Source organism: Lissotriton helveticus, chromosome 12 (genome assembly GCF_964261635.1).
Source record: "Lissotriton helveticus chromosome 12, aLisHel1.1, whole genome shotgun sequence".
Classification (NCBI taxonomy): Eukaryota; Metazoa; Chordata; class Amphibia; order Caudata; family Salamandridae; genus Lissotriton; species Lissotriton helveticus.
In genome coordinates, this window is record NC_136073.1 from 795,882,458 (window position 1) to 795,907,983 (window position 25,526).

Here is a 25,526-nt window from a genome sequence, read left to right on the forward strand (position 1 = left end):
TCATGGGATGAAAACGCTTCTTCGAAAGCCCTGCTGACGTTGAAGAATGGATGGAAGTAATGTGTATAGGCTCCAGCCAAGTCAGCGCCTCGGAGGGATTCACGCAAGGCTCGGGGAAGGCCTCTGAACGGTCCCCCTACCATTCCCCGAAGCTTGATCGCGGTGGCAGAGGCGCTGGCCCTTCAAAAGAACAACAGCGGAGAGACCAAGAGGGGGCGGTGGCAGCGGTCGGAACATTTCGGGAGGACCCGCACAAGATAGCCATGGACTCAGAGGACAGTACCCTGCATTCAGATTCTGAACACAGTGCCATATTGTTTCCCACCCTTACGCCTAGAGCGGCTGATGACTTACTGGATAATTGATTGGTGATACTGTATCCTTATACCGGCTTGAGCTATACATATGTACACTGTTATTGTCATTGCTGTGTTGCTTTGAACTGAACAAACGGTTTGTGCCTCTGCGAAGGGGTCTACGAGACTACAGTCGAAGTCACGTTTGGAATAAGTATTGTGTGTTGAAGTGTTTGACAGTACACCTTATGTGTGCGTTTCATAGACTTAGTGATTCCGTTGTCAAACTCGGGGGTTAGGGAACTCCCGATTGTGGTAGGCCCTTCCGGAGGACTGGAAACACTTTGCCACTCCCCCTCATACTTATACTCATGGCTTTTATCCCCCCCAGGGATGGAGTACCGTAGAGCCGTCGGGCATCTATGGCTGACTGGTGGATGGCTGTGTGGGCGGCTAGCCACCTCCCTCGTAGCGTACGTACGCTCATTTGTTCTAGGTTTTGCTTGTTGCAAAACTGTTGGGCTCAGCGCGGTTCTAGCGCTATGCCGGGTTTAGTTCACGTTCTTGGGGATAGGGATTCCTGGTTATGCTTACCTGAACGCTTGCCACGAGAAAAGCTCCTACTTTACCATGAGCGACATGGCTCGATTGGTTAAACCTCCGGGGTCCTATAATCTGGTTACCTGGAACGTAAGAGGGTTGGGTTCCATCCAAAAGTGACACCGCATTCATGCATTCCTACTTCGCCACCAAACACACATTGCGTTCCTCCAGAAGTCTCACCTTATGGAGGCTCAAACACAGAAAATGCGGAAAACATTGAGGGGATGTATTTATTCTACAAACTACTCAGCCTTTGCTAGAGGGGCTGCTATTTGGATACGTCCTGTGGTTCCATTTGTTGAAATTGAGAGGCATGTGGATGACCAAGGGAGATATATTTTAGTGAAGGGAACGCTAGATGGCTCCCTGTTGATTCTGGGGAGTATTTACGCCCCTAATTTCGAACAAGACAAATTCCTGCAGAGGCTGGGGATGGCTCTGGCGGACTGGGATGGAGTCCCCTGGGTTCTGGGAGGGGACTGGAATGTGATACTAGTTATAGGATTGGATAGATCGAACCCCCCACTTCAGGCCTCCTCCACAATTAGACTGAACGGTTTACCTCCTGGACAGACGGCTGGTCTTTATCTGATGCCTGGCGGACACTCCTTCGCACACATAAGGAATACTCCTTTTACTCCCCTATGCACAATCTTCACACTAGAATTGACTGCTTCCTATATTCTAAGGCCATTATCACGAATATGGGTGGGTCGGAATACCTCGCTAAGACCTTCTCCGATCATAGGCCCCTCACACTGATGCTGCTCTGGGGCAGGGTACCGACCCCGGTACCTACCTGGAAACTGAACCCACGGTTGTTAGAGGACGCTCCCTTTCGTTCTTCCTTGTCCACCGCTATCTCTGACTACCTGAGGGAGAACTGGAACATGGCCTCCTCGAACCTGATAGTATGGGACGCCTTTAAGGTAGTGATAAGGGGGACGGCGATAGGTCAACTGGTAGGTGGCAGGCAGGAGATACACCAAAAACTGAAGGACATGGAGAATAGACTGCAAATACTAGTAAGGGAGGTGGCCCTCGATCCCGGGAAAAGAGCAGAGTTACAAACAGCCCACATTGACCACGCTGAAACACTAGAAACTGTCAGAGGGATAGACTACAAGGAGTACATAAGCCGGAAACACACTGAGGCGGATAGACCTAGTACGTTGCTTGCCCGACTGGTCAGAGACCAGCCTGATCCACCCCACATCACCAGCATAGGCGACCGGATGGGGGTCATGGTTCAAACACAGGCGGAAATAAATACCGCATTTCGTGCTCATCTCCAAACACTCTATTCACTCCCCGAGCCAATAGACATTGAAAGGATTATGAATACCTGCAAGACCTGCCATTCCCGACACTATCGGAAGCTACTAGGAAAGATATTGATGGCCCCATCACCCAATCTGAGATCCACTCAACAATTAAGGGTTTAAACCGAAATAAGATACCTGGCATGGATGGTCTCCCCGTGGAGTTTTATCTCACATATTCGGACCTCCTCGTCCCGGTACTAGAAGCGGTCTTTAAGGCGGCGTCCGATGCGGGTTGCTTGCCTGAATCCACCATGCAGGCGCTGGTTGCATCGATACCAAAGCCCGGGAGAGATTATTTGGACATGACCAATTATAGACCCCTTTCTCTGCTCTCGACCGAATACAAGATATTAAGTAAGGCCCTTGCAAACCGGATACAATCGCACCTCCCCACCCTTATCCACCACGACCAGTGCAGATTCCTTCCAAATCGTAGTACCTGAACACTCACCACTTGCACTCGATAATGTCGGCTGCTACTGGTACCTTCCCTCAGGCGGGATGTATAGCACTGGAACTCAAAACAACAAGCATTCGACTCCCTGTCTTGGGAGTTCATGTTTGAGTCCCTAAAACGTTTTGGGTTCCCGGACAATTTCCTGAGATGGATTAGCCTACTTTACACACGTCCCAAGGCCAGGGCTCGCACTGGTAGATACATCTCGGACAGCTATGAGGGGTGGAAGATGTTGGTTCTTTCTTTGGAGAGGAGGTGCTCCTCGACCACGATTCATTCATGCAGATCACGGGCGCTCCACCTCGTTTATATCTGTTACATGCCACGGTAGCGCATTTCATTAGGGCCACCTGGGCACCACAACAAATTAAACCCACACAACACGAACTAGTACACCTATTATATTACATGGGACCGGGAGGGCATTTGGTCCGCTGGCTTTATACCGGGATAAGGACACATGCAGCGATCCCTCTCGCGGCCCTGAGAACTAGATGGGTTGACGATACAACCACAGAAATAGCAGATAGAGCATGGCAAACTATACTGGAACATCCCAAAAGGGTATCACGCAATGTCATGCTTAAATTTATTCAAACAATGGTACTCCACAGAGCATATCTTACCCCCAAGAGAATACATCTTATGTTCCCGGATTCCTCTCACTGCTGCCCTCGCTGCGGGGAGGACGAAGCGGACTTTATCCATATGATATGGTTCTGCCCACGCTTACGCGATTACTGGAGTGAGATCTGCCGAGTCCTTAACTCCCTGGCACAATTGCCGGCCCCTACTGAGGCCTTACCCTGTTTATTGGTGTTAATACGCCGTTCCGGGAGGCAGAAAGTCAGATTAACATTTACAGACTTATCATATGTTTTGGCCATTAGGACCATAACCATGAAGTGGAAGTCCCCCAGACCTCCCTCAGTACCAACGTGGCAGGCTGAGTTGCTACAATGGGGTAGAGCGGAAGGGGCGGCCCTTCGTAGGGAGGAAGAGAGGGGGCTACGTAAACATCCTATAGCATTGGAGTGGGAAGCTATGCTGATCGCCCTAGAGGCAATGGACCTCTCCCCAGCTTTAGTGGCTAAGACCCAGTAGGACACATTTGCCCTCACCCTGTAGTCTAAGTGCTACCCGGAGTACCTACGGGCAGTGTGAGTTCGGGATGGAATGACCAGGAGTGGGTGGGGGGTGGGAGAGGTTAGGCTGGGACGGGTTAAGTTAATAGATTTGTTTATTGTAAAAAAAAATGTACGTCAATGTACTGACAATCGGATTGCACATTGAATGGTCCTGCACTGATCAGATGGAGGGCGATCGCGATATGCTGTTTATATGGACAGAGGATACATCGTACTGTACATGTACAATGATTGTAATTCGTTGCTTTTGATCGATCTGAGATTGGGGAGAAAAGTGAAAATGACTGGCTATGCTCTTAATTACTCTGTATTTTTTCACATGCCAAGTTGCAGTCGATAGTAAAGTGTGTTAAAAGAAATACATAAACAAGGTAAATCTACCCTTGAATGTGCCTCCTACCACCCAATCTCCCTGATCCAATACCGTATTGCTTCTTTTGTCACAGAATACAAAATCCTTGCTAAAGTGCTGCCCACGCACCTGGTGGGAGTGATCCGCACCTTGGTACACTGGGATCAAAAAGTCTTCATGCGCAGGAGGGGCATGCAGCATTGTATACTCCACCTACATGTGTTGCAGCCAATAATCTCGATTGATTTCGAGAAGGCATTTGATACGATCGAACGGCCCTATCTGATGGCTTTCCTCGAAAAGATGAATATCGGTCAGAGATTTTGTGCTATTGTTAAACTCCTCTATAAACTCCCATGGAAAGCAGGGTGGGTGAATGGAGCGATATCTCCCCTGTTCCCAATAAGGCGGGCCCGAGGCAGGGATGCCCCCATCCCCTCTCCTGTTTGCATTAGCAGTTGAGCAGCCGGCAGAATGGATACGCATCAACACCCGGTTCTTGGGAATCCAAGTACATAGAGACCATGAAGCGCTATATGCAGATAACTCCTTACCATATATTAGATGCCCAAAGTACACCATCCCCCGCCTAATGCAGATATTAAATATATATGAGGAAGACTCAGGCCTTAGGGTTAACTGAGATAAATCAGTGGTGTTCCTTGGAGGGGCCTGGGAAGGAGGTCTACGGCCCTTTGCGGTGGGCCTCTGCCTTTAAATACCTGAGGATACATGCGCCCCTAGATCCAATGCGCTGCCAGGAACATAATATAGATCCAATCCTCAGCCAGCTACACTCCCGGTTCGATGCATGGGACAAGTTGCTGGGTTTGATCATGGACTGGCTGGGCTGGGGTGCCCTTTTTACAGTGATTGATCTATCCCAATGGCTATATCTCCTTCACAATTACTCACGTACCCTCCCTGGGGGATTCTTCACCTAACTACAAGCTACTATTATATTTCAGGTGAGAAAGCCCCCACGATGGCATTCAATAAATGTGTGCAGCACCCATATGGTGGGGAGTTGGGGCTGGCGGACATTTGAGGATACTATCATGCCTCACAGTTATTGCCTATTAATGACTGGCTATACGCCGATAAGGTGGAATCCTCCATTCAGTTGCAGGTGACTTGGGTGGGTTTACCGATGCTCATTGCACAGTTATATAGCCACAGGGTGTCCAGGGATCTGCCTGAGGTTACCTGGACCATGACTGCTTGCTGGCACAAGGCACTGCGAGACATGACATAGTGTGGGAGGCTTACTAAGCAAACCACTCTATGGTTTGGGATGCGGCTACCTGCGGTCCCTGATCTGGGAGTATTTGCAGAGTGGGAAACTATTGGGATCTCTACAATAGGTGACATATGGGAGGCAACACACATTAAATCTTTTGGTACGTTGTAGGATGAGCTTGTGCTCCACAGAACACATTTTCTTTATATCTCCAGCTCCGACATGCCCTGGAGAAATCAGTTGAACGGTATGGGGAGATTCCAGATTTTAACTCAGACCTAAGCTCAAACCTAAGCTGTTGATGGAGCGGCGAGGGGGAGAGGCCTTCTCCTCTATCTATAGAACTCTCATAGTTAACATGCCGGACCCGATGCATTTACTGAGGGAAAAATGGGAAAGCGACCTTGGTCCACTGGAGGAGGAGGACAGGGAAGAGGAGAAAATGGCATCTAGGGAGCTAGTGATACTGGTTATGCTCCGCCTCATCCAGTTCAAATATTTCCACAGGGAGTATTTTACCGCCGGTACGTTTACAAAAAATGGGAAGGAGCCCCACCCCGGCTTGCACTAAATATGGAGGAGCTGAGGGTACTATCTTGCATATGGTATGGGAGTGCCCAGCAATAGCTAGATATTGGTCAAGGATACATGCAGGATGGCTGAGGTAGTGGGCATATCCATTGAGGTCACCCCCTGGATGGTATTACTGGGAATAATGTCAGGCTGGGAAGACATTGGGAGCACTGGCCTTGATGATTGCTAAATGGGGGATAGCACAGAAACAGAGAGCAGCTTCTACCCCAACTGTGGCAGATTAGAAGAAATATTACACAATCTAGTACCCATGGTGGAATATGGTGGACTAGCTGGAAAATGGGACTGCAGTGGTGAAGGGTGAGGGAGGGTGGGTTATTTTTTGTACTAGAAGGGATGGTTGGGGCAGAAACACCAGGTGGGGTCAGCTGTATTGTTGTTGTCTTTCTGCTGTTCTACCTGCCTAGTTTTCCAGGAGAAAGTTAATAAAAAGAGTTTTTTTTAAAAAAGATTCCAATCATCAAGGCACGGATCTATCTTTTCCACATACATTGAGATTACATATCACTCTCTTTAACACATGAAACCACGGTGTAGACATATTTCACATGCAGAGTGGCCCAAATGTAGAAGGAATGTTACTCACTCTCTCCGATTATGCCGCAGTACCTCTCGGATACTATGTGCGAAACTTTGAAAATATTTCAATGAAAATGTTTTTTTTCTCTGGCAATAATGAAAATAACGTATGAATGAACTATTTCCTGATTGACAATTCTGTGTTACTTAAAACTATGCCTTGGCTAGGTGAAATCAATATTTATATGTTTTACATGCAGCGTAACCCACATGCATTAGGGAAGATAGTAGTCCTCTGAGTTTGGTTCTCAGGCCCTCTGAAATATATATTTCATTTTTTTGAACAGCTGCAAAAAACGTACTTATTTTTCAATGATGACAATGAATATAATGTATGACCAACTTCATCGCTGTGATAAAGAGATGTTACTTTAAGGCATTAAACTCCCTTTCCACTCAAACAACTGTTAAAACTCACTCAATAAATGACTAATCACTACAGGCTGACAGAAATAAACTGTCGCTACTAGAGCCACACTTGACTTTAACACCCCCTCATAAAATAGGGTACGCACCTACTCCATTTACTGAAATTAAAATTACTATTTAATGATAGAACATTTCCTGTCATAAACACATGCCTACAAAATATCTCCTATGGACCAACTTCCTAGACAATCCAGATGCCAAGTACCTAAAGTACATTATCTAAGGAAGGCTCCAGACAGTCACCCTCCATAGACCACTTCTCCCACCTCACAGAGCGGGAGGGACAATAATGAGAATGGGAAGTTCATTCAAAAAGTTAAAGAATTCCTCAAAAGTGAATATAGCGGAAAGATGGTTTTATAGTTTTAGGTGACCTGTGTATACGCATTGTGGATAGGACAATTGTGTGATTTATATGGAATTTTTTATGATGTTTTAAGAATTGTGATTTTATGATTTGCATTTATGTACTTTTAAAAACGTTTAAAGACCATTGTTCTAAATAAACTTGTTCTTGTAAAAAAAAAAAGAAAATTAATTTTGATAGAATCCATTTGACGCAAGGACTAACAACATACCCTTCTGCACTGACTGCACTCATTTTCTGCCACCAACAGGTAAGGGCTTCCTCCATGAAAGCCAAAATGTTTCTACCCTGGATTGCCCTCCTCCCCTAAGATCTAGCTACCTTCTCGAGGACCATACATTTTAGTTTCCAACAGTTCTTTCTTGGGAAAATAGTCTGTCTTCCGCAAATTATACACTTGGCCATGATGGTAATTCTTTGGTGCATGACACAAGTATACAGTGTTACACAAGTGCAGGAGAAACAACACTGCTTGCACAGTCAGTATGATGGGTGCTTTTGCGTGAGAACTAGTGCTAACTATTCCATGTACGTTTTTACAAAATTAACTTACGCACAGGGTTTAGATGAACAGGACGAAACACATATTTGCTGTTTCTCTGGAACTCTGAAATTCTGAAGTCTATGATCATGATGAAACAAGGATTGTGCAAGCAAGAAGAGTAAAGACTACACTAAATGAAAAGTGTTTATGGTCATTTGACCATTTGAATTATTACGCCAAACTCAAGATTTTCAAACTGTACAAATACCTTTACATTATAACAAAGCATATGATTATTAATTACACTTGTGGAATTTCCAAACTGTAGACCTTTTGATGTGTCCATCAATATGTCTTCTTCTTCACACTTTAGTCATCTGTTACAAAACCTATTAGGTTAGTTCGAAGACGTTATCAAATTGGGAATTCTGGAAATAAAGTCTTTGAGGATTTTAGGACAAGATGGTTTATTTCAGTCTTTTCAGTACAATTTATGAACCTTATAAAAAAATATTGGGCACCAAATTCCATAAAATTGTACAAACCAGCTTGGAAGTCCTGTTCTCACAAGTGTGAGGTATCAAACATTAATTCCACTTTGACACAGGCAAGTATAATAGGACAATGAATACTCTTTAGTTAAATCCATGGGCAATCACCCTTTAATCTACAAATTAATAGAGGTATTAGATTATCAAAACCCATTTTCCAGTTATTCTTCGATGTGGTATGTGATCTTGGACTCCAATCCTGATTTATGCATTATATTTTAATATTTGCTTTTTTTCTGTAACACAGTCCTCAAAAGTACTCTGACATTGACATGATGTGGTCCTCGATGTACAAAACCTCAACTAAATAAATAAATGGTATAATCATGAGAACAATAAAGTTTAAGCTCTCTCGCAAAGTGTATTCATCATTTGCTATCCTCTCAGGTGTTGGGCTTCAGACGCATCCTTCAGATAATTTACCTTTTCTTTACACACATACGCAGTTAAACCTTTTCATATATTATCTTGGTCTATCACTTCCTAGCAATGTTAAGCGGTGACAGTCACTGTACATCTTTGTTTCCACTGATGGGTCACAGAGTCTGAAGGCAAGCTGCAGCAGTATCTAGCTGTGCTGCCTTTGTCACCTACTCCTATCAGAACACTAGTCTTTTTGGGAAAACAGAGGTATCACCTCCATGATTCCCTCAGGTTCTCTAGGGCAGAAAGCATAGCCTTCTCTATTACGGCCTATTCCGCAACCAGAAACAGTCACTACCAACTATCGGCAGGCTGGAGCCTTTATTTTGTTTTCATGCAAATTCAATTACAGACTTACATTTTACTCGTTTTCAGAGAGGGAAAAATGCAAATTCCACTCCTGTTTTTTTTAAATTTCCAAACATTTTATCACATGCTGAAAAATATTTTCCCTGACTTTTACCCTTGATTGAGTTGTACAAGAAATTATCGATTAACTGGAATATATTACGCATAGTAATATTTTATTTCTTTTTTTCTGTTATTTTTGTCTTGCAAGATGTTCCAATAATACAAATAAATGTGCATTTACTGCTCTTTAAAACTTGCCCAAAAAACGTTATACTTGCCAAAAGAAATTGAGAGTATAAAGGGGACTCTATACAAAAAGGATTTCTAGAGTGAAATCTTTTTTTTTAATTATAATATTTTCCAAGTAACCCACACCCCTATCGTTTACAAAACACAACATAACCATTCAATAAGCTCTCTGAACATTGCCTTGTTTAAGTGGGGAACTGATTAAACACCCCACCTTGACTCTCCAGAAAGTGGGTGTTTCTACACTACTGCTCTTAAGAGCCGAGATTGAAAGACTGCAGCTAATCAGCGTAGATGGTCAATTTCTCAAAGGTTAGCGTGCATACATTCTTCACAATGCCCTACACCTGGCCATTTTCAAACAACTTACAACCATCATAGTTACTTGATGTAATGATGTAATCAACTCAAGGACTTTTGCCCACCATTTTCCTGTAACTCTTCATAACAACTGCTGTTGTCCTAGTTTGTCTTCAATTGCAAACTTCTAGAAATAGATGCAACCAGCCAGTTGTAATGCTTCATTGAATGAAACGTGCTGGTCAAATCACTGAAACCAGGATGCACACTTGTTTGAGGCACTGATTCTGGGGTCGACTCATTGAAAGTCACTAATCATAGTTGTTATTGACATAGCTAAACTTCCAATGAGTGTCACTCTCCGCAAACACAAAATTGTTCTGAATTAAAGAACATTTAAAGACCTGTTGCTTCTCCAGCAAATGATGCAGGGCCACCATTTTCAATAACATGTACTCTATTGACTGCAGGAGGAAAGTGTAGAGATGATTCAGGACTAGATCAACCAAATAACAGGAATCCCTTCAAAAGCCTCAAGCATGATCATGTGTGTAACTCTCTCGCTCTACTTCATTGCACTTCCTGAGCACAGCTGCAAGAGTAGTGCATTCCACTACTCGTCATGTATGACACTCAATGTTAATAATGACCATTGACTAATGCACGCAATATCAATAAGTCAACCAAATCTCTTTTTTCAGGATTGACCTCTTGGACGGCTTGCGCTTCTTTGTTTTTTTAATAAACTCAACCTGGGGTGTTGTGCTTTTGCATCATGCACTAATTTAATCTCACAGTGCACTTTTCTCTTGCCAGTGCTCTCCATCCAGTCAAATCTTTGATGTCCTCTAACACACCCCTCAGTGTAGTTTTAGAAGTTTTAGAAGGTTGTATTGTTCCATAAATATGGAGTCCTTCTTTCGCTTTCACACATCTCTGTCATTTAATTTGACCTCTACATATATGCACTATTGACTAATGAAACTGTGATTGCCAAATACCTCTTTAGATAAGTATGGGCAGGGTGAAGATAATAGTTTATTTAAGCATTCAAAACTGATATTCCAGATAAATCTTAAATTTGCCAATCATCCATCTTTCTGATTACTGAATACAGGGGCGCCCTTTAATACTTAGAAGACAGACCACGACTGTAGGTTTCTGTCCTAACAACTCAGGCTGGTCCTTTGTCAATAAGAGAAAGACCATTATTTGTGTTGGTTAGCTTATGAAGACATCGTGCAGCAACCTTTAGGTTTTAAACCTCTATCAAACTAATATAAAAGAGGGAAGCTTCTGAGGGCAAACATCAGTGAAACTGTTTCATATGCCTGTCTTCAGCAATGATTTCTGTTGTGCCAGCTAATTGAAACACTTTTATTATAACTATTTATCACAAGGAAAGGGAGGGGAAAGTAGGCTCTCTGAGGGTTTATCGCTCCCCTCAAAATAGATTACAGGACAAATCCCTCCAGTCCTGTATAAGCAAACAACTAAACTTAGACTGTATTTGAAGTCAATCTAATGGTTAAATATGAATCTTAATAGTCAAGAATTCTTAAGTCAAGTAGAAAAATGTATTAATTTCAGAAATTCTTCTAAGGCCTATGAAGAATTTCTGAAATTAATGAATCTTCCTCCTTGACTTGAGATTTTTGGTTATATTTAATCATTAGATTGACCTCAAATACAGTCTAAGTTTACTTTTATTATAACCACCGCTTTGCAGATGTAGAGAACAGAAATGTGCTGGTTTGCTGTGTGTATCAAAGACAGCTGCAATAATGTAAGCACAAAAGATAAATATAATATTCCCAGAATGTTGGTATAAAAAACAGGCTATTGCTGCCGATGGGTGCTGCTATGATTTCCAGATATGTACTAACTGTGGACACTAAACAGATCTACAGAGATACAACTCCCTAAAAAAGAATGGGGTTCTGTGCTTTACAATAGTCCTATGCAGATTACAATTTCAGATTTGTATTGATAGTTTGGTGCATTTTCTGCAGGGATTTGTACACAAACAGCATGTCAAATACAGATGAAGCCTATTTAGTCTTTCACACTACTGCAACCATTTAAAGTAGTTTTAAGTTTATTGGGTATTTGTAGTTCTATTTCAGATGTTGTACATATTCCTAACAGATATTGACAGTTTTAAAAGTTATAACACTTATTATTAATTAATAAGAAGGTCTAGTGAAATAGGCATCTATTTTGGATCTTAAACAATTAAAATTATTTGTATTTCTACAGTGCTGCGAAAAGATGAAATGGAAAGGAGGGGAGCCATTTGCCTTACAAGCACCTGAACAGTTGAAAAATACATATAGTTTCACCAATATTGCAAAAGCAAACAAAGTACCACAGGCAAGGATGCAGATTCAGACCAGGTGGCTGAGATGGTTTCAATCAATCATCAAAGGACGTAATTGGTTGGAATAGAGAAATCCCTATAAATACCTGTTATACCTTTCCCATAAAAACATTTTCACAAACACAGAGAAGACTTATTTCTTAGTTATGTGCTCTTTATTTTCAATGAGACACACTGGTAAATACTGTACTGCGTTAACTTCCAAAAGAATAAGAATAATTTTTATTTTAAGAAGCTGAAAAATGCCATCTATATTTACAAAGAATATTAACATATATGAAAATGCAAAGAAACATGAAAAATACAGTTTCAATATATACAATCTATGCTTTCCAAACATTCACAAACAATAAATAACATTTTATGAAGAGTCATCTGTATTTGTAACAGTCTTCAAAATATTCAAGTTTCTTGGTACAAGGAAAACATGGTTGCAATGTGATTATTAAATCTATTCCTCATCAATAACATGTTGCATTTTTATTTCAAATTCAATAGTTTTATAAATCACGTTGTGCAACGACCTTTCCATTAATGAAGCAACATATTACTTGCAACCGCCTTCTATCTTCAAGTTATGTTTACAGCCTGCCATCCATATTCGCAAGTCCAGTGATGTGAGGCTGCGAGAGATTAACCAGTGTTTCACTTGGTCCGTGCATGCTCTTTTTTGTAGGCCGCAATGCAAAACAACCATCCCTGCGATATGATTTTTCATACATAATGAATAATGTTTTTGTGTTCCCCTTAACCCCTTCGCTGCGGGGGTTATTTTCCCGCTGTGCTGGGGGGCGCGCACGGCGCCCGCATGCTCATGGCGAGCTGAGCTCCTCATGAGGCACGGCGCTCCTGTGCTCATGACGAGCTCAGCTCATCACAGGTGCATTACCTGCTGTGGAACGCTCAGCACAGCAGGGGAATTATCCCCGCATGCAAGCGTTCCACGGCTCATGACGAGCTCAGCTCGTCATGCGCACCGGAGCGCCGTGGCTCATGACGAGCTCAGCTCGTCATGAGCATGGAAGAGGCTAGATGTAGAACATAACACAATATTCAAATTGGTTGGTGAATCTGAGAGAGGCTACCAAAAAGTCAATTATAGCCTGTATCCTAACTTTTGCCCAATAATTTCTGCTCACTATGCGACTGGTTATGGAGAGTGTCTGTGGGAATGTTTATCAATAGAGGGCTGGCCTTTAGGAGTGAGTGTGGCAAACCCGTGTTTGCTTTGTGTGCAAAACTGATTTAGAAAACAGGCTGGACAGAAAGTTAAGACAGTCTTAAAAGAATAAATGTCTCAGTAAAGTGGTGATTCAATCTTCAATATCTTCCCTTAACAGGAACACCATCAATTTGGAAAACACAAAGAGTGATTTATAGGTTGTCCTTACCCAAATATTTAAGACACAGTAAATTCTAATTCTTTAATAGCAGTCACTGCAATATTCCAGCAGAAATGAAATGGATCACACTAATTTCGTACAAAAACAGTTACATATTACTTTATTTCATATCGATGTTCTGGGAGGCAGAAGTTAGACATTTTCCAGTTTGATACACAAGAATGTAACAAGTATGTAATGCTGTCCTGTAGGAATTTAGGTCCTTTTTCAAATAACCACAATGTTTTCTCAGTCTATATAGCAATACGTACTATAGTAACTTATGTATGTTTACATATTCCAGCTTTTGTATTGTAAAATGCTTCAACTATGCATTTCTTTCCAGGTCATATTAAATATACTTTCCAGTATTGTAGCCAAAACATTTAACAGTGCACCAGAGCAATAGATAGGATTTCCAGTGAAATACTGATCTGCAGAAGTAGGAAAACTGGCTATTCCTATAGAATGCGTACGCATCTGGGGCTTATATAGCACACAGCAAAGCATGCAAAAGGCTTCCAGGTGCTGTATTTTAATTTCACGCCAGGAAGTGCCTAGATCAGGGGTCTCCAACCTTTTCTGTAGTGAGAGCTACTTCTGATCAGTGAAAATCATTGTGAGCTACTGAAGGTCAAGTCGCGCGCACAATGTTAACAGACACCCCCACGCCCAGTTTCATTGAATCTAAGCCTAATGTCCATAGAGCCAAATACTCTAGGGTTTAAACAATAAACTTTGACCAGGGGCACTATGACAGGGCTGCCATGTGTGTCAGTGAGAGCACGGTCTTTGGTGGATATATGAACATGTATGTGTGTGTATGAATGGGGTATATGTACATGGCTGAATGGGAGTCTGTGTTGTAGGTGCTGTGGCAGAGGACATACCTTTCACTATATGTGGCACTACTACATGCATAACACAAACATACAGCCACTGTTGTAAATGGGAGAAATGTACAGTGCAGAAAAAAGTTCTGCAAAACAAATTCAGAATATTAAACATTTGTCTGAACGTTAAATGTTTCCCACTTACAAAATGGCAGTATTTGTCAGCTATAAATATGACACAATGTCTACCAATCACTGGGAACAAGATCCCTGCTGTGTGAAAATGCGACACTTTGAAATGGAAGAACATTATACTGAAGAATTAACTTTATGTTTGTATGAATTTCATAAACCTCATCATTTAACTTTTCTCCCATTCCAAAGTGTGACATTTACAAACAGCAAGCATCGTGCACCCAGTGGCCTGTAGACACGCTGCCATGTTTTTAACAGAAAAATACCACCATTTGTTTAAATAGGAGGAATTTAAAGTGAAGAAACATGCTTCATAAAATATTAAGACACAATTGGCATTATTGAAAGTGGAGAAACACATTGGCTCAATGTTTCATAGAAACACTTTTATCCACTTAAAATGTCTACCATTTAAACAATGACAGTATTTTTCAGTTATAAATATATCATAGTGTCTACTGGGCATTGGGAGCAAAAGGCCTGATGTTTGTAAATGCAACACTGTGAAATGGGATAAAATGAAAATGAAAAGTTGACTTAATCATTAAGGGAACTCTTCATTTCAATTGTCTCCCATTTAAAAGCATTCAGAAACATCATTTTGTTCTCATTCTTCAATATTGAGTAGACAATGATTACTTGATAGTTAAATACCTCACTGCTTCGGTTCTTCACTTTTGTGCCCTGGGTCATAAGTCAGACTCCAGCACTGCTCATTATCAGGCCCTGCTATCTGCAGCCTAAAGATAATAATGTAAAATAAACATAGCCTTCCCCATAACTTTAAAAGGGAAATGTGACCCTGTGTTTATTTAAAATTTAACTTAAGTCTGTGAGCAACTCCTAAGGTGTCTGTCAGTTACTGGTAGCTCGTGATCAACTGGTTGGAGACGCTTTGCCTACATGTTTGGTGGAGCTGCTATGGTTAAAATACAACGTCATAAGGGTAACCTTGTTTCAGGAGTGGAGAATCCATGCTGGGCTTCAGAATACCTATATGAGGTGCCATTTAAATACTGTGTCCCTAAATGGAGATTAATTGCATAGTCAATGGCTAGCCTAAAATGTGTCAAAGACTCTGTCCTCCTGGTGCAATGTTGGGTTTCCTTGTCTCAAGCTCTTTGAGAAATAGGTGCACCTATTTATTCCAGGAGGTTGCTGCGATGTGTGTTGCAGGGTACAGAGGGTAGCTCCCTTGAAGGAGAGACTATTGGCCACTTCTGTGAACTGTGCGCACACATGGAATCACAGAGGGTTAAGGCAGGAACTGTGAAAAATATAAATCTGTCATAAGAATTCAGCATTATTTTATACACAAACAGAAAAACTGAGCCACCAAGGCCACTGAATAAACAGCTGCACATAGATCAGGAAGGTGTGGATACTGAGCTGAGGGCCATATAGAACATTACGTTTCTGTGTTTTTGCATATTTCTATATTTCAGCTTCCCATTTTACCACTGCTTTACTTTAGTCACCTTAACATTGATATTTTCTACAATTTTCTTACAACAGTGGCAAATATGAACAAGGAAAACAATAGCATCCTTTTCCAGGGTTGTTCTTTTTTGCAAGATAGTGACCGTACCCTCATCCATGGTCAGTTGTAAAGCAATGTTAGTGGTTATTGAGCACTGCATTATGGGTTGGGAATATAAGGTCAAACTACAGTAAAGTAGTTCCATTTGTCTAGCTGAAGGGCAAAATGTCACTTTGCCTAGAGTTGGAAAACCCTTTGCAATAGCCCAGATTATATCTGTATGCTGCTTCAATCACTGGCTCAGAATTCTGAGATATGGTTTTATTTAGAAGGTCATGTCTAAAATCAATAGAGCATAGAGCTAAGTCTGATGCACCAGTTCCTTACTTAAACATGTGGCAATAACTACATGGCTGTAGCATAAGATCACATTTTGTACTTCGAACAAAATCACGGTGGACCAAGACATCAGAAGAGTAAACCACATGTGAGATGCAAAATGAGTATGTCATTAAAGATATGTGCTCAAGTCATGAGTACATAACAAATTAATGATGCACAAGTATTTCTGTTATTGAATAATATGCCCTATACAAAAATGTTTTTGAGCTCTTACCCTTGCTCTAATGACAGGGGAATATATATCCAATTAAGACTCAAAAAGATATGCTTATGTTAATAACTGCTGGACACTACGACCTTTATTCGGTTTTTAAATCTGATCTTATATCGTCTCAAATGATTGGCTAAAATAAATAGAATTAAATATGATGTTTAACACCCAAGATCATTCTACTGTAAAGTGGTACATCAAAATGAGAACATCAATTATTCAGGCACCGAAAACATATGAATAAGTCATGTGATTATGTACTTCTTGAACCAGTTGAGATGGGTAACTGTTTTGCCAACAGGCAATACTGGTATCAAGCTTTGTGTGTGCTTGGTCAGTAACATCAAACTCCTTCTTGATTCTGAAAGTTGAAATTGTTTTTTAAATATTGAAGGTCTATTTCTTAAACAGCAAAATGTCTTCTTCCATACACCTTCTCCACTGCTCTGCAGCAGCTCTGTATTTGCAAATCGTAATCTATAACACAAATGAAAAGCATGTGTGAATTCCAGCAAAAGTGTGCATAAATAACATGAAAGGTAAGAAACAAATCAGTAGATACAATCGATAGACTTTCCCAATCATAACACTTTGATTCCACTCCACCAATCCCCCAACTTCTGAATATACATCAATGTTAAACAGTTGCATTGTTTGGTAGCTGTAAAAAACCTGAATGTTCAAGCAATAAAGTTATGTTAAATTTATGTTATTATTACATGTGTATATTGTAAAAGTAGAAAATACTAGAAAACAGCAGTGGCAGCAATTCAAGACCAGTCAAAACATTGCCTTGAACTGAATGCTTGAACTAAACATTACTCATGCAATTTTGTGAAATATTAAGCATGCAGAAATTTCCTAAAAAATGTTTCAGAATGTTAGGGACTTTCTTGAGTCAAAGGAATTTCAGAAAGAAAACATATTCTACAAAAAATGTAATTACATTCAATTGAACAAAGAGAAACAGCGGCCTCGCTAATTTAAAATGTTGTCCCAGTGACAGAAACAATTCAACTATACAACAGTGTTCCAAATAACTTTTGCAGTTTTCAAGAGTTAATCCCAAGGAAGTGGCAATAAAAAACAACGTTTGAAGTTTCACTAAAAGATATCTTTTAGTCATGGAAAATCCTCTTCAAAAGAACACTGGTACAAGTCATTAGCGAAAGATCTCGAAAAAGAATAGACTCAAGCAGATACCTCATCAAGTTCATAAACCTTATTCTAGATCATTACCCCATTTCCTACATGGAGGAAACTGGGCCGGTAAAAGCATGTGGAAATGCAATATGAAGCGCTAAAATGGTCGTAGAGACAGTTTTCCCACATTAGAAAGTAAAAATTAGAAGAGGCAAAACAGGGCATAAAGACAGATCCAATACTGTGCACCAACTGGGGGATTTCCATGCCAAACGCTACAACAGAACTTAAAATGAGACCGTTTGCGTAACAACACAATTTCAGCATATCATTAAAGAGAGATACAGATGAATACAATGAACTTCCATAAAATAATATGTGTTTCTGTGGCATGTCTGTGCTGAATTATCCTGGGGTAAGGAAAGAGTGTTTGCCATTGATGTGGGAGCACTCAGTGTGAGGTACTGTCCATAATCACGACAGGTTTACCTCGCACTGCACCTCTTTTAATAGTACCAGCCCGGGGTCTTGAATAAACTTTTTTCTAGTCAACCCACGAGCCAGGTGCTTTTTAATTTGTTCACCTCAATCCACCACTCACATATAATATACTCACTCACTTGCACCACATATAGTCATTTCTATAAGTGCTCCCGCGTAGTCGTAGGTCGCAGCACGCCGCATCCCGTTAGAGGGGTGCGAAGTCCCCGATGATGAAGCATGACACCAAGGGGCCTTTTGGTGTGTGAGGGGTATTTTACCAAACACTGAGTGCTCCCACATCAATGGCGAACACTCTTTCCTTACCCCAGTAGGATTCCTTTTGTTTATATGAATAAGTTTGTGGAGTAAGAATCCTTCTGTGTTACTCTACCTCCCTCTTTTGTTAATTTGTATGTGCTGAATTATCTGCACTTTCCACCAAAAAAGTGATGCAATTAGCTGTATGCTGAATTTCTGATCCGTTCAGCGTAGGTCACAGAAGGCCCAATTTCCAGCATATCCACATAAGATAAACTTTCACAAAAGGAACCTAAATAAAACTCCAGGTTCCTAGCACATGCATGTTATTAGTATGTCCAAAGTGCAGCGAGGGGGTCTCGGAGCCAACAAGGCAGAAAGGTGGATCCTTGTAGTATTGTACGAGTTAAGCATTGACAATATGAGAGCCACTCAAGAATTTAGTTTGAAGGAATGGAATGAAGGCAGGGAAAGAGAATATCTTTGTATTACTGGCTTATAAATTGTACAATAACATAATAAAGATGATGGGTTTAGTCAAAGGAAGGGGTGTAAATGGAAAAATGAGAGAACCTTGTTGCACAGACAAAGGAAGTTAGTAGTGATGGCTAAGAATGCCAAGGATACCACGAAGTGATGGCGGTGAGCAGAAAAGGAAGTGAACTCTTGCAGTGTCTTACCCTCCATGCTTTGGGAGAAACCATGGACATATTGCACAGCTTGTCTACTTGAAGAAGCCCCAAGTTGAGAAGTACATTGAATGTTAGAAATGGAATTGGCAATGTTTGGGAATACCATGATTATTACATCTTTGTTGGTGTCCCTCCCATTATCAATGGCGTCTCCCATTGCCGTTACATGGGAGCACCTATTTTGTCTTACCCATACCAACAACTACAAAAAACTCTGACCAATTAGTGGGTAGTCATATTCATAAGCACCATATGCTTGCACAAAAATCTATGGTTCTGATTATACGAGCCAGGGTATCTCATTTTCACGCCCTGACGACCATGAATGTCATAATGTACACAATATTTTAACAATCAGCCATATGGTCCATTATTGAAATATTCTCTAAAGAGCTCACCATAGAGACTTAAAGCCACAAGAAGCAATCATAACTAGATATTCTGGAAAATTATTTATAAAAGTGGAATTATTTTGCAATATTTTTAAAATGAACTATAATGCAGATCTGTGGCTTTATTATGTTTTTTTAATCTGTGTTAATATTTGAGAGTGGGAACATGAGGCCTTCTTCTCATTGTTTTTTAAAAATAAAAATTCCTCCAGCAAGCTCAACCATGTGTCAATAGCTTTGCAATGGCTTTGTAATAGAAGTATGCAATGAAGTACACAATAACATGTACTGTTTGGGGTCAGTTCAAGGAAGCAGCTGTAATTGCTTCATATATTTAGAAATGAAGTTCGAAGCTGAACTTGATCGAAGAGATGGGAAGTGCCTGGACCATTTTACAGGGGGCACTCTGACTAGAATTAGTCACAAGATTTATTGCAGTCATATAATAAAGTCTATGCACTAAGGCAGTTTGGAGTACGTTAAGTACTAGTACTAATTTTCTCCTCTTTTACACTTTCTTACACGCTTTTGTGATTTGGGTCAAAACATATAAAATGCCAATAAAAGGTAAATATTGATTGGAATATTCTTATAAAGTTACCACAAATAGAAAGCGCTATGCGCTTGTTGCAACTTCACTAATCGGGATTAGATGTTTTGTGGTTGATTCACGAAAGAATGTAAGAGTACGCAAAACATTACTCCTGTAGTACTTCTTCCCCTTCTCATAAATGCTACATTGATTTGGCCCCAGATGATTTTTGTTATGATGCTAGATTGAACTTAGCTCTTCTCATTCTGTTAAGTCTTAGCTCTTAAAATGTATTAAGAGGTGCTGTAGTGCGTTGTGCATCAACTCCTGATTACTTTTACCCTTAGGGTATATTCAGTGAATTCCACGGTCTACAACCCTGAATTCCTAAGACTCGGACCCCTTGTTCAATAATTTTTTAAGCTATTCAGCATAAAATTGTGAGCAGTCCATAGGTGTTTAAGGGTGTTCTAGGTTTTGTTGGGATCTGGCAGTCTCACCACAATAGGCTGGAGGATAGTGAAGGCTCTAAAAACTAGGTCTTGACATCTACTAGGAGCCAAATTAGCACTTAAAAGGCCGACTTAATGTGGTTGCAAATCCTCGGCCTCTGTCACAGCCTAGCAACCTGATTTTACAGGAGATGATGTGGCCTTATGGCTAGAGGGGTCTACCTTGAAGCTGGGAAACTGGGTTTGAGTCTTCGAAGGGAAGCTCAATATCCTGTGATTCTGGGCAAATCACTTAATCTCCCCGAGCCTAAACAAATTAATGTGTCCGGATGTAATGCAATTGGTGCTCGAGTAAAGTGTTCTGATACCTTTGGGTTGAGTTTGTGCTATATAAAACTCCCCCCCAAAAAAATGTGGAGCCTTTTCATATTGGCAATAAGATTTGAAGAGCATACTGTGCACACTGTTGCAGGTAGTACAAAGATCTTTTCAATTCTATCAAACTCTCAATTGTCTCATGAGATTTCTATTTCATACTGCATACTTTCTTTTCACTGCTAATATTAAAGAATCAAAATATTTGAACAATTCCAGCAAAGTCATTTAATGTTCCTTCCCTTGTCACAAAAAGGAATGTTTGTTGACAACTACGCTCTTCTGGGTTTTTTTAACTGCAAAACTAAACAAAGTGAAATATTTCACATTGATATTTATAGAGGAGGTGTAATGTAGAGGTCTTACCAGTCATTCTGTTTGCTGGATGCATGATCTTGACATTTCACAAATACCACATGTCCCTTGCCCCTTTTCAAATGGGCGAGTGTGCCGTCCTTCGAGCAGAACACCAACCTGTGAATAAACAAACAGAGCCAAAGAGATAAGTCCCAAATCCTGCTCTGTGATCAAATCTATCTTTTTAATTGACAATCAGGAGTCAGATCATCGCCAGGTATTCAGAATTACAACTAAGTAAATGATTGGCATTTGAAAATTTACCATGGAGCAAGCCATAATGAACCCCCAAGGACTGAATTAATCAAACTAAGATACTTATCTCAAATGATAACATGAACATGCCATACTGAGATTCAAACAAGTTGGATCAGCAGAAACGCAAGAGCTTGCATGTAGCTGTTTCACTGGACCAGTTAGGCAGAGGTCTTCAAACTTTTTGATGCCGAGACCCCCTTGTGAAAATGTTGTAGACGTAAGGAGCCCCTCCTGACAAACATTTGTAGAATCTAATACTCCTCGTCATTGACAACCATAAACACCCCCAATTCCCACAGCAAATAATTTTTACAGTGGGGAAATAATATTAAACAGTGTTTAGCAAACCAAAGGTCAGTGAGCGTGGAGACGTGGTCAGAGGTGTCGCTAAAAACGAAGGGTCTTGTTTATGAGGAATTGGCATAGGGCAGCGCTGCAAGTGTTCTTGCTGTGCTGCCTTATGCCAGTGTGAAAGGGCAGGAATGACCCCTATTTCTGAAATACGTTGCATTCCTGTCTTTCCTCTTGCGTTGGTGCACTCATTGCTGCCTAGCACCAACATAGGCAGGATTGTTTTTGTGCCAGAAGGGGCACCTTTCTTCACAAAAACAATCCTGAGAGGTGTTTTCTTCTTTCTACGTGAGCTGCAGAATGCAGCATACATGGAAAGAGGACAAAACGAGGTGAAATTAAAACAATTCTCCTCGTTACACCTCCGCTGTAGAGGCGTACGTTTTTGGGGCCGCCCCAGGTTTACATGATTTTGTAAATATGGGGCAGCATCAAAATCCATGAGAAGCCCCATGGAACGCCCATAGAACACCTCCTTGGCGCAGAGTAAGGGAGCGCAGTGCATTGCACTGCTTTGTCTTATTCATATCTATAAGGCCATGCAAAGCTGTGCCGGGTGATATTGCACCGCCTCATAGGTATGGTCGAGACGATTGTGCCGCTGGAGTGTTTTTCAGGTCTTTCACTATCAGGCCCTTACATATAAAATAATGGGCAGCGTAAATGAAAAATAAATGTAAAAAGTTGTTACTCAGTGGGAAATGCACTGTAGTACATCATGAAACCTCTATTAGTTAATGCACTGCAGATATCTGTGTGTAACCAGAGAGACACAGAATTAAATCTTGGTTGGTGCAGTGGAGAATAGTGACTTGTGTATTTTTCGTGCTATGAGGTCACAGCCTGTGACAGAAAGCACTGTGAATATGTAAGTCGTTATTTTATACTTGCATTGCATTACACACAGTAGAAGATAGACTGATACAAAATGTGTAAATAGTTTTACGATACAAATGGTGCTTCCAAATGTAGATATTAGTCATTCCAGGGCGCTTGTAATGTATTTTTTTTCTCACATAACTGTCCCTTCAACGCCTCCTCAGGGGTACTAAGGGCTGTGTAAATACAGTTATGATTGAAAGCAAGCACTTCACAGCCCAGTTGTTAACTCTTTGCACTACCACTAAAAAAAACAAATCTTTGTCAACACAAAGCGTGAAGTGATTCACTGGTCCCAAGCACCCTTTGCACTTGCAGATTAACTAATAGGGCACATTTGCATGTCTTTCAGCCAACCAGGCAACCTGGCCCAGAACCTTTTCACAGCACAGGAGACTCAGCTGGAGGATTGTAAAATCGAAATTAGCTCTTTCAAGATGGCTGTCTTTTTCCAAAACGAAAGCAAAGATTTTCGATTGCCGGCACAAGTGAGGCTAGGGAATGTGCAACCCCTTCCCAGGACTACTCAGCCCCACTGGGGGTCGCACCCCACAGATTGAAGACCACAAAACTGAATTTTATTTGCATACTCTGAGTATGCAAATAAAATTCAGTTTTGTGGGCCCATTCAAGCATAATTTTTGTTTACATAAGGCTTTTGATTACAGGGTGGCGGTAAAAGGCATTTTTACTGTTTGGATTTAAGAGGGAGGGAGAGAATATGAAACACTTTTCAGCAGAGTTAAGTATAATCTTTTTCACAGTTTGAAATGGGGTGCTTGGAGTAGTGGGGAGGCAGTCCTGGGTATAGGAATGTAAGACAGGAAAGGGTCAGAGACCTACAAATGGCACTTTAAGAAGGTGTTTGGAAAAGGGAAAAATGCTTCTTAGGAAAAAGGTGTGGTACTTCCAAGATTCCATTGTGTAGGGTGCCCATGGGTGAGAAACAGAAGGATTACAAAGGTAAACATAGAAAGATGGGACTGTTACTATGTGGACCATTAAAGTACTATGAATGAGGGAAAATAAACACACATTATGGCTTAAAAAGCGAGAATGAATGTTGAAATTAAAGTTATATACTGTGCCGTAATAAAACATAAGGAAAATTCTGAAACTATTAAGTTTGATTTAAGCAGGAACTCACAGCAAAGGAAAAGGCCCTACTTCATCCTGAGGTAGTTAACTCCAACAGCATCCTAGTGACAGACCACCATCTAGAAAGAGGAATTTATAAGGCCTTTCCCTTAAACTCATTGAGTTAGTTTAGCACCCACAGAAGAAGCCGAAGTATCACATCCTGTACCTAGATCTTAATTCCTCAGTCCTGCACTTTATGCCTGGTGTTCCATGCATCTTGCAAAACATACCTTGGGGTGGCAGTCACCAGAGCAGTACAGGTGGTGAGAACGATCAACCACATACAATATCCTATTTCTGCAATGATTTAATTGTGCAGCACGATTGCTAAAATCTAATTTCAATATGCTTTATGATAAATATTGCAGAAACATGCTTTAATGTGATGGAGATATGATACGCTGTGACAAAAAGAAATATAGAACATAAAAGCGCCCTACCCACCTCCATACCTATACCCAAATTTCTCTCAAGTAGGATGTTGTGGCCCTTTACTTATGTGTGGTCCTTTTTGTCCAACTTGCATTTCATTTTTAATTACTCTAGAACACTTCTCAATGTGTGACTGAATGATACATAAATGTAATATAACCTGGTTATGTGATTCATCCATCTCCCAGATCTATCATTCATACGGCCTATGTAACCCCCCTGCATCCATCCCTTTATTTATCATCCATCTACAATTAGTAATGTTTAATTGTCTTTATCAATCTTTCAACGTATCAACAAGAACTGGCCTTCAAAGGAATGGTAAGTTTGTGTCCAGGGAAAACCATTCGGTTTTTTAAAAGAACCCTCACCCAACAACCTAGTTGGTGGTATGCTTCATCATCGGCTTCACACCCAAGTCGCCGACTGCACCTCAGGTGTGCTGCGATGCCTGAACTACAGCGGTGCGGGATTCTTTGGTGTGTGTAGTGATTTGTGATTTAAAACTGTCTATAGGGTCCCCCTAAAAAAAGTGTACATTTAATAATGGGGCCCTATGGCAGGGTTAAAAATTACAGGGGAAGTGAACTAGCCTCCCAAATTCCTCACTCTCTTGTTGATATTGATTTAACAATCTTTCCCCATCTATCTATACACTTTTTGCTTTATTTTCCTATCTGATATTGATTTATCAATCTTTTCCCATCTATCTATACACTTTTTGCTTTATTTTCCTAAGTGTTCATCTTTCTTTAACCCCTTCCATGCGCATGACGAGCTGAGCTCGTCATGAGTTGCGCCGCTCGCATGCTCATGACGAGCTCAGCTCGTCATGTAACGCGGCTTTTCGCAAAAAGCCGCACAGCGCAAAAATAGCGGCCGCACGCATGCGGTTAATAGTTGTATCCATATATCTTCATCCATTTATTTTAATTGATCTTCAAGTATCCATTAACCTTTCTCAGTCAACTTTGATCCTTCTGTTATCCATCAGTTGTTTCCGCTGTCTTTATCCAACTACACAAAATAATGTGTATCTATAGCATTAGTCACTCACAAAACTTACCAGAAAAATTAAATCAAATCCTTCACATTTATTAATAATGCCAGCAATGCACATTTGATGGACATATTAATCTTATGATGCCTGT

At 40.9% G+C, this 25,526-nt stretch overlaps 1 protein-coding gene across 1 annotated transcript in view; it reads right to left on the minus strand.

The window, feature by feature from the left end:
* Positions 1–13,538: 13,538 nt before the first annotated feature.
* LOC144799048 (lipoprotein lipase-like) overlaps positions 13,539–25,526 on the minus strand; it is a 74,604-nt gene continuing 62,616 nt past the window's right edge. Inside the window, exons 9-10 of the mRNA XM_078670210.1 lie at positions 21,325–21,432; positions 13,539–17,108 (exon numbers count right to left, since the gene is read on the minus strand). Coding sequence (XP_078526336.1) covers position 17,108; positions 21,325–21,432 — 109 coding nt within the window. The 3' untranslated portion in view covers positions 13,539–17,107. The remainder of the gene's footprint in view (positions 17,109–21,324; positions 21,433–25,526) is intronic.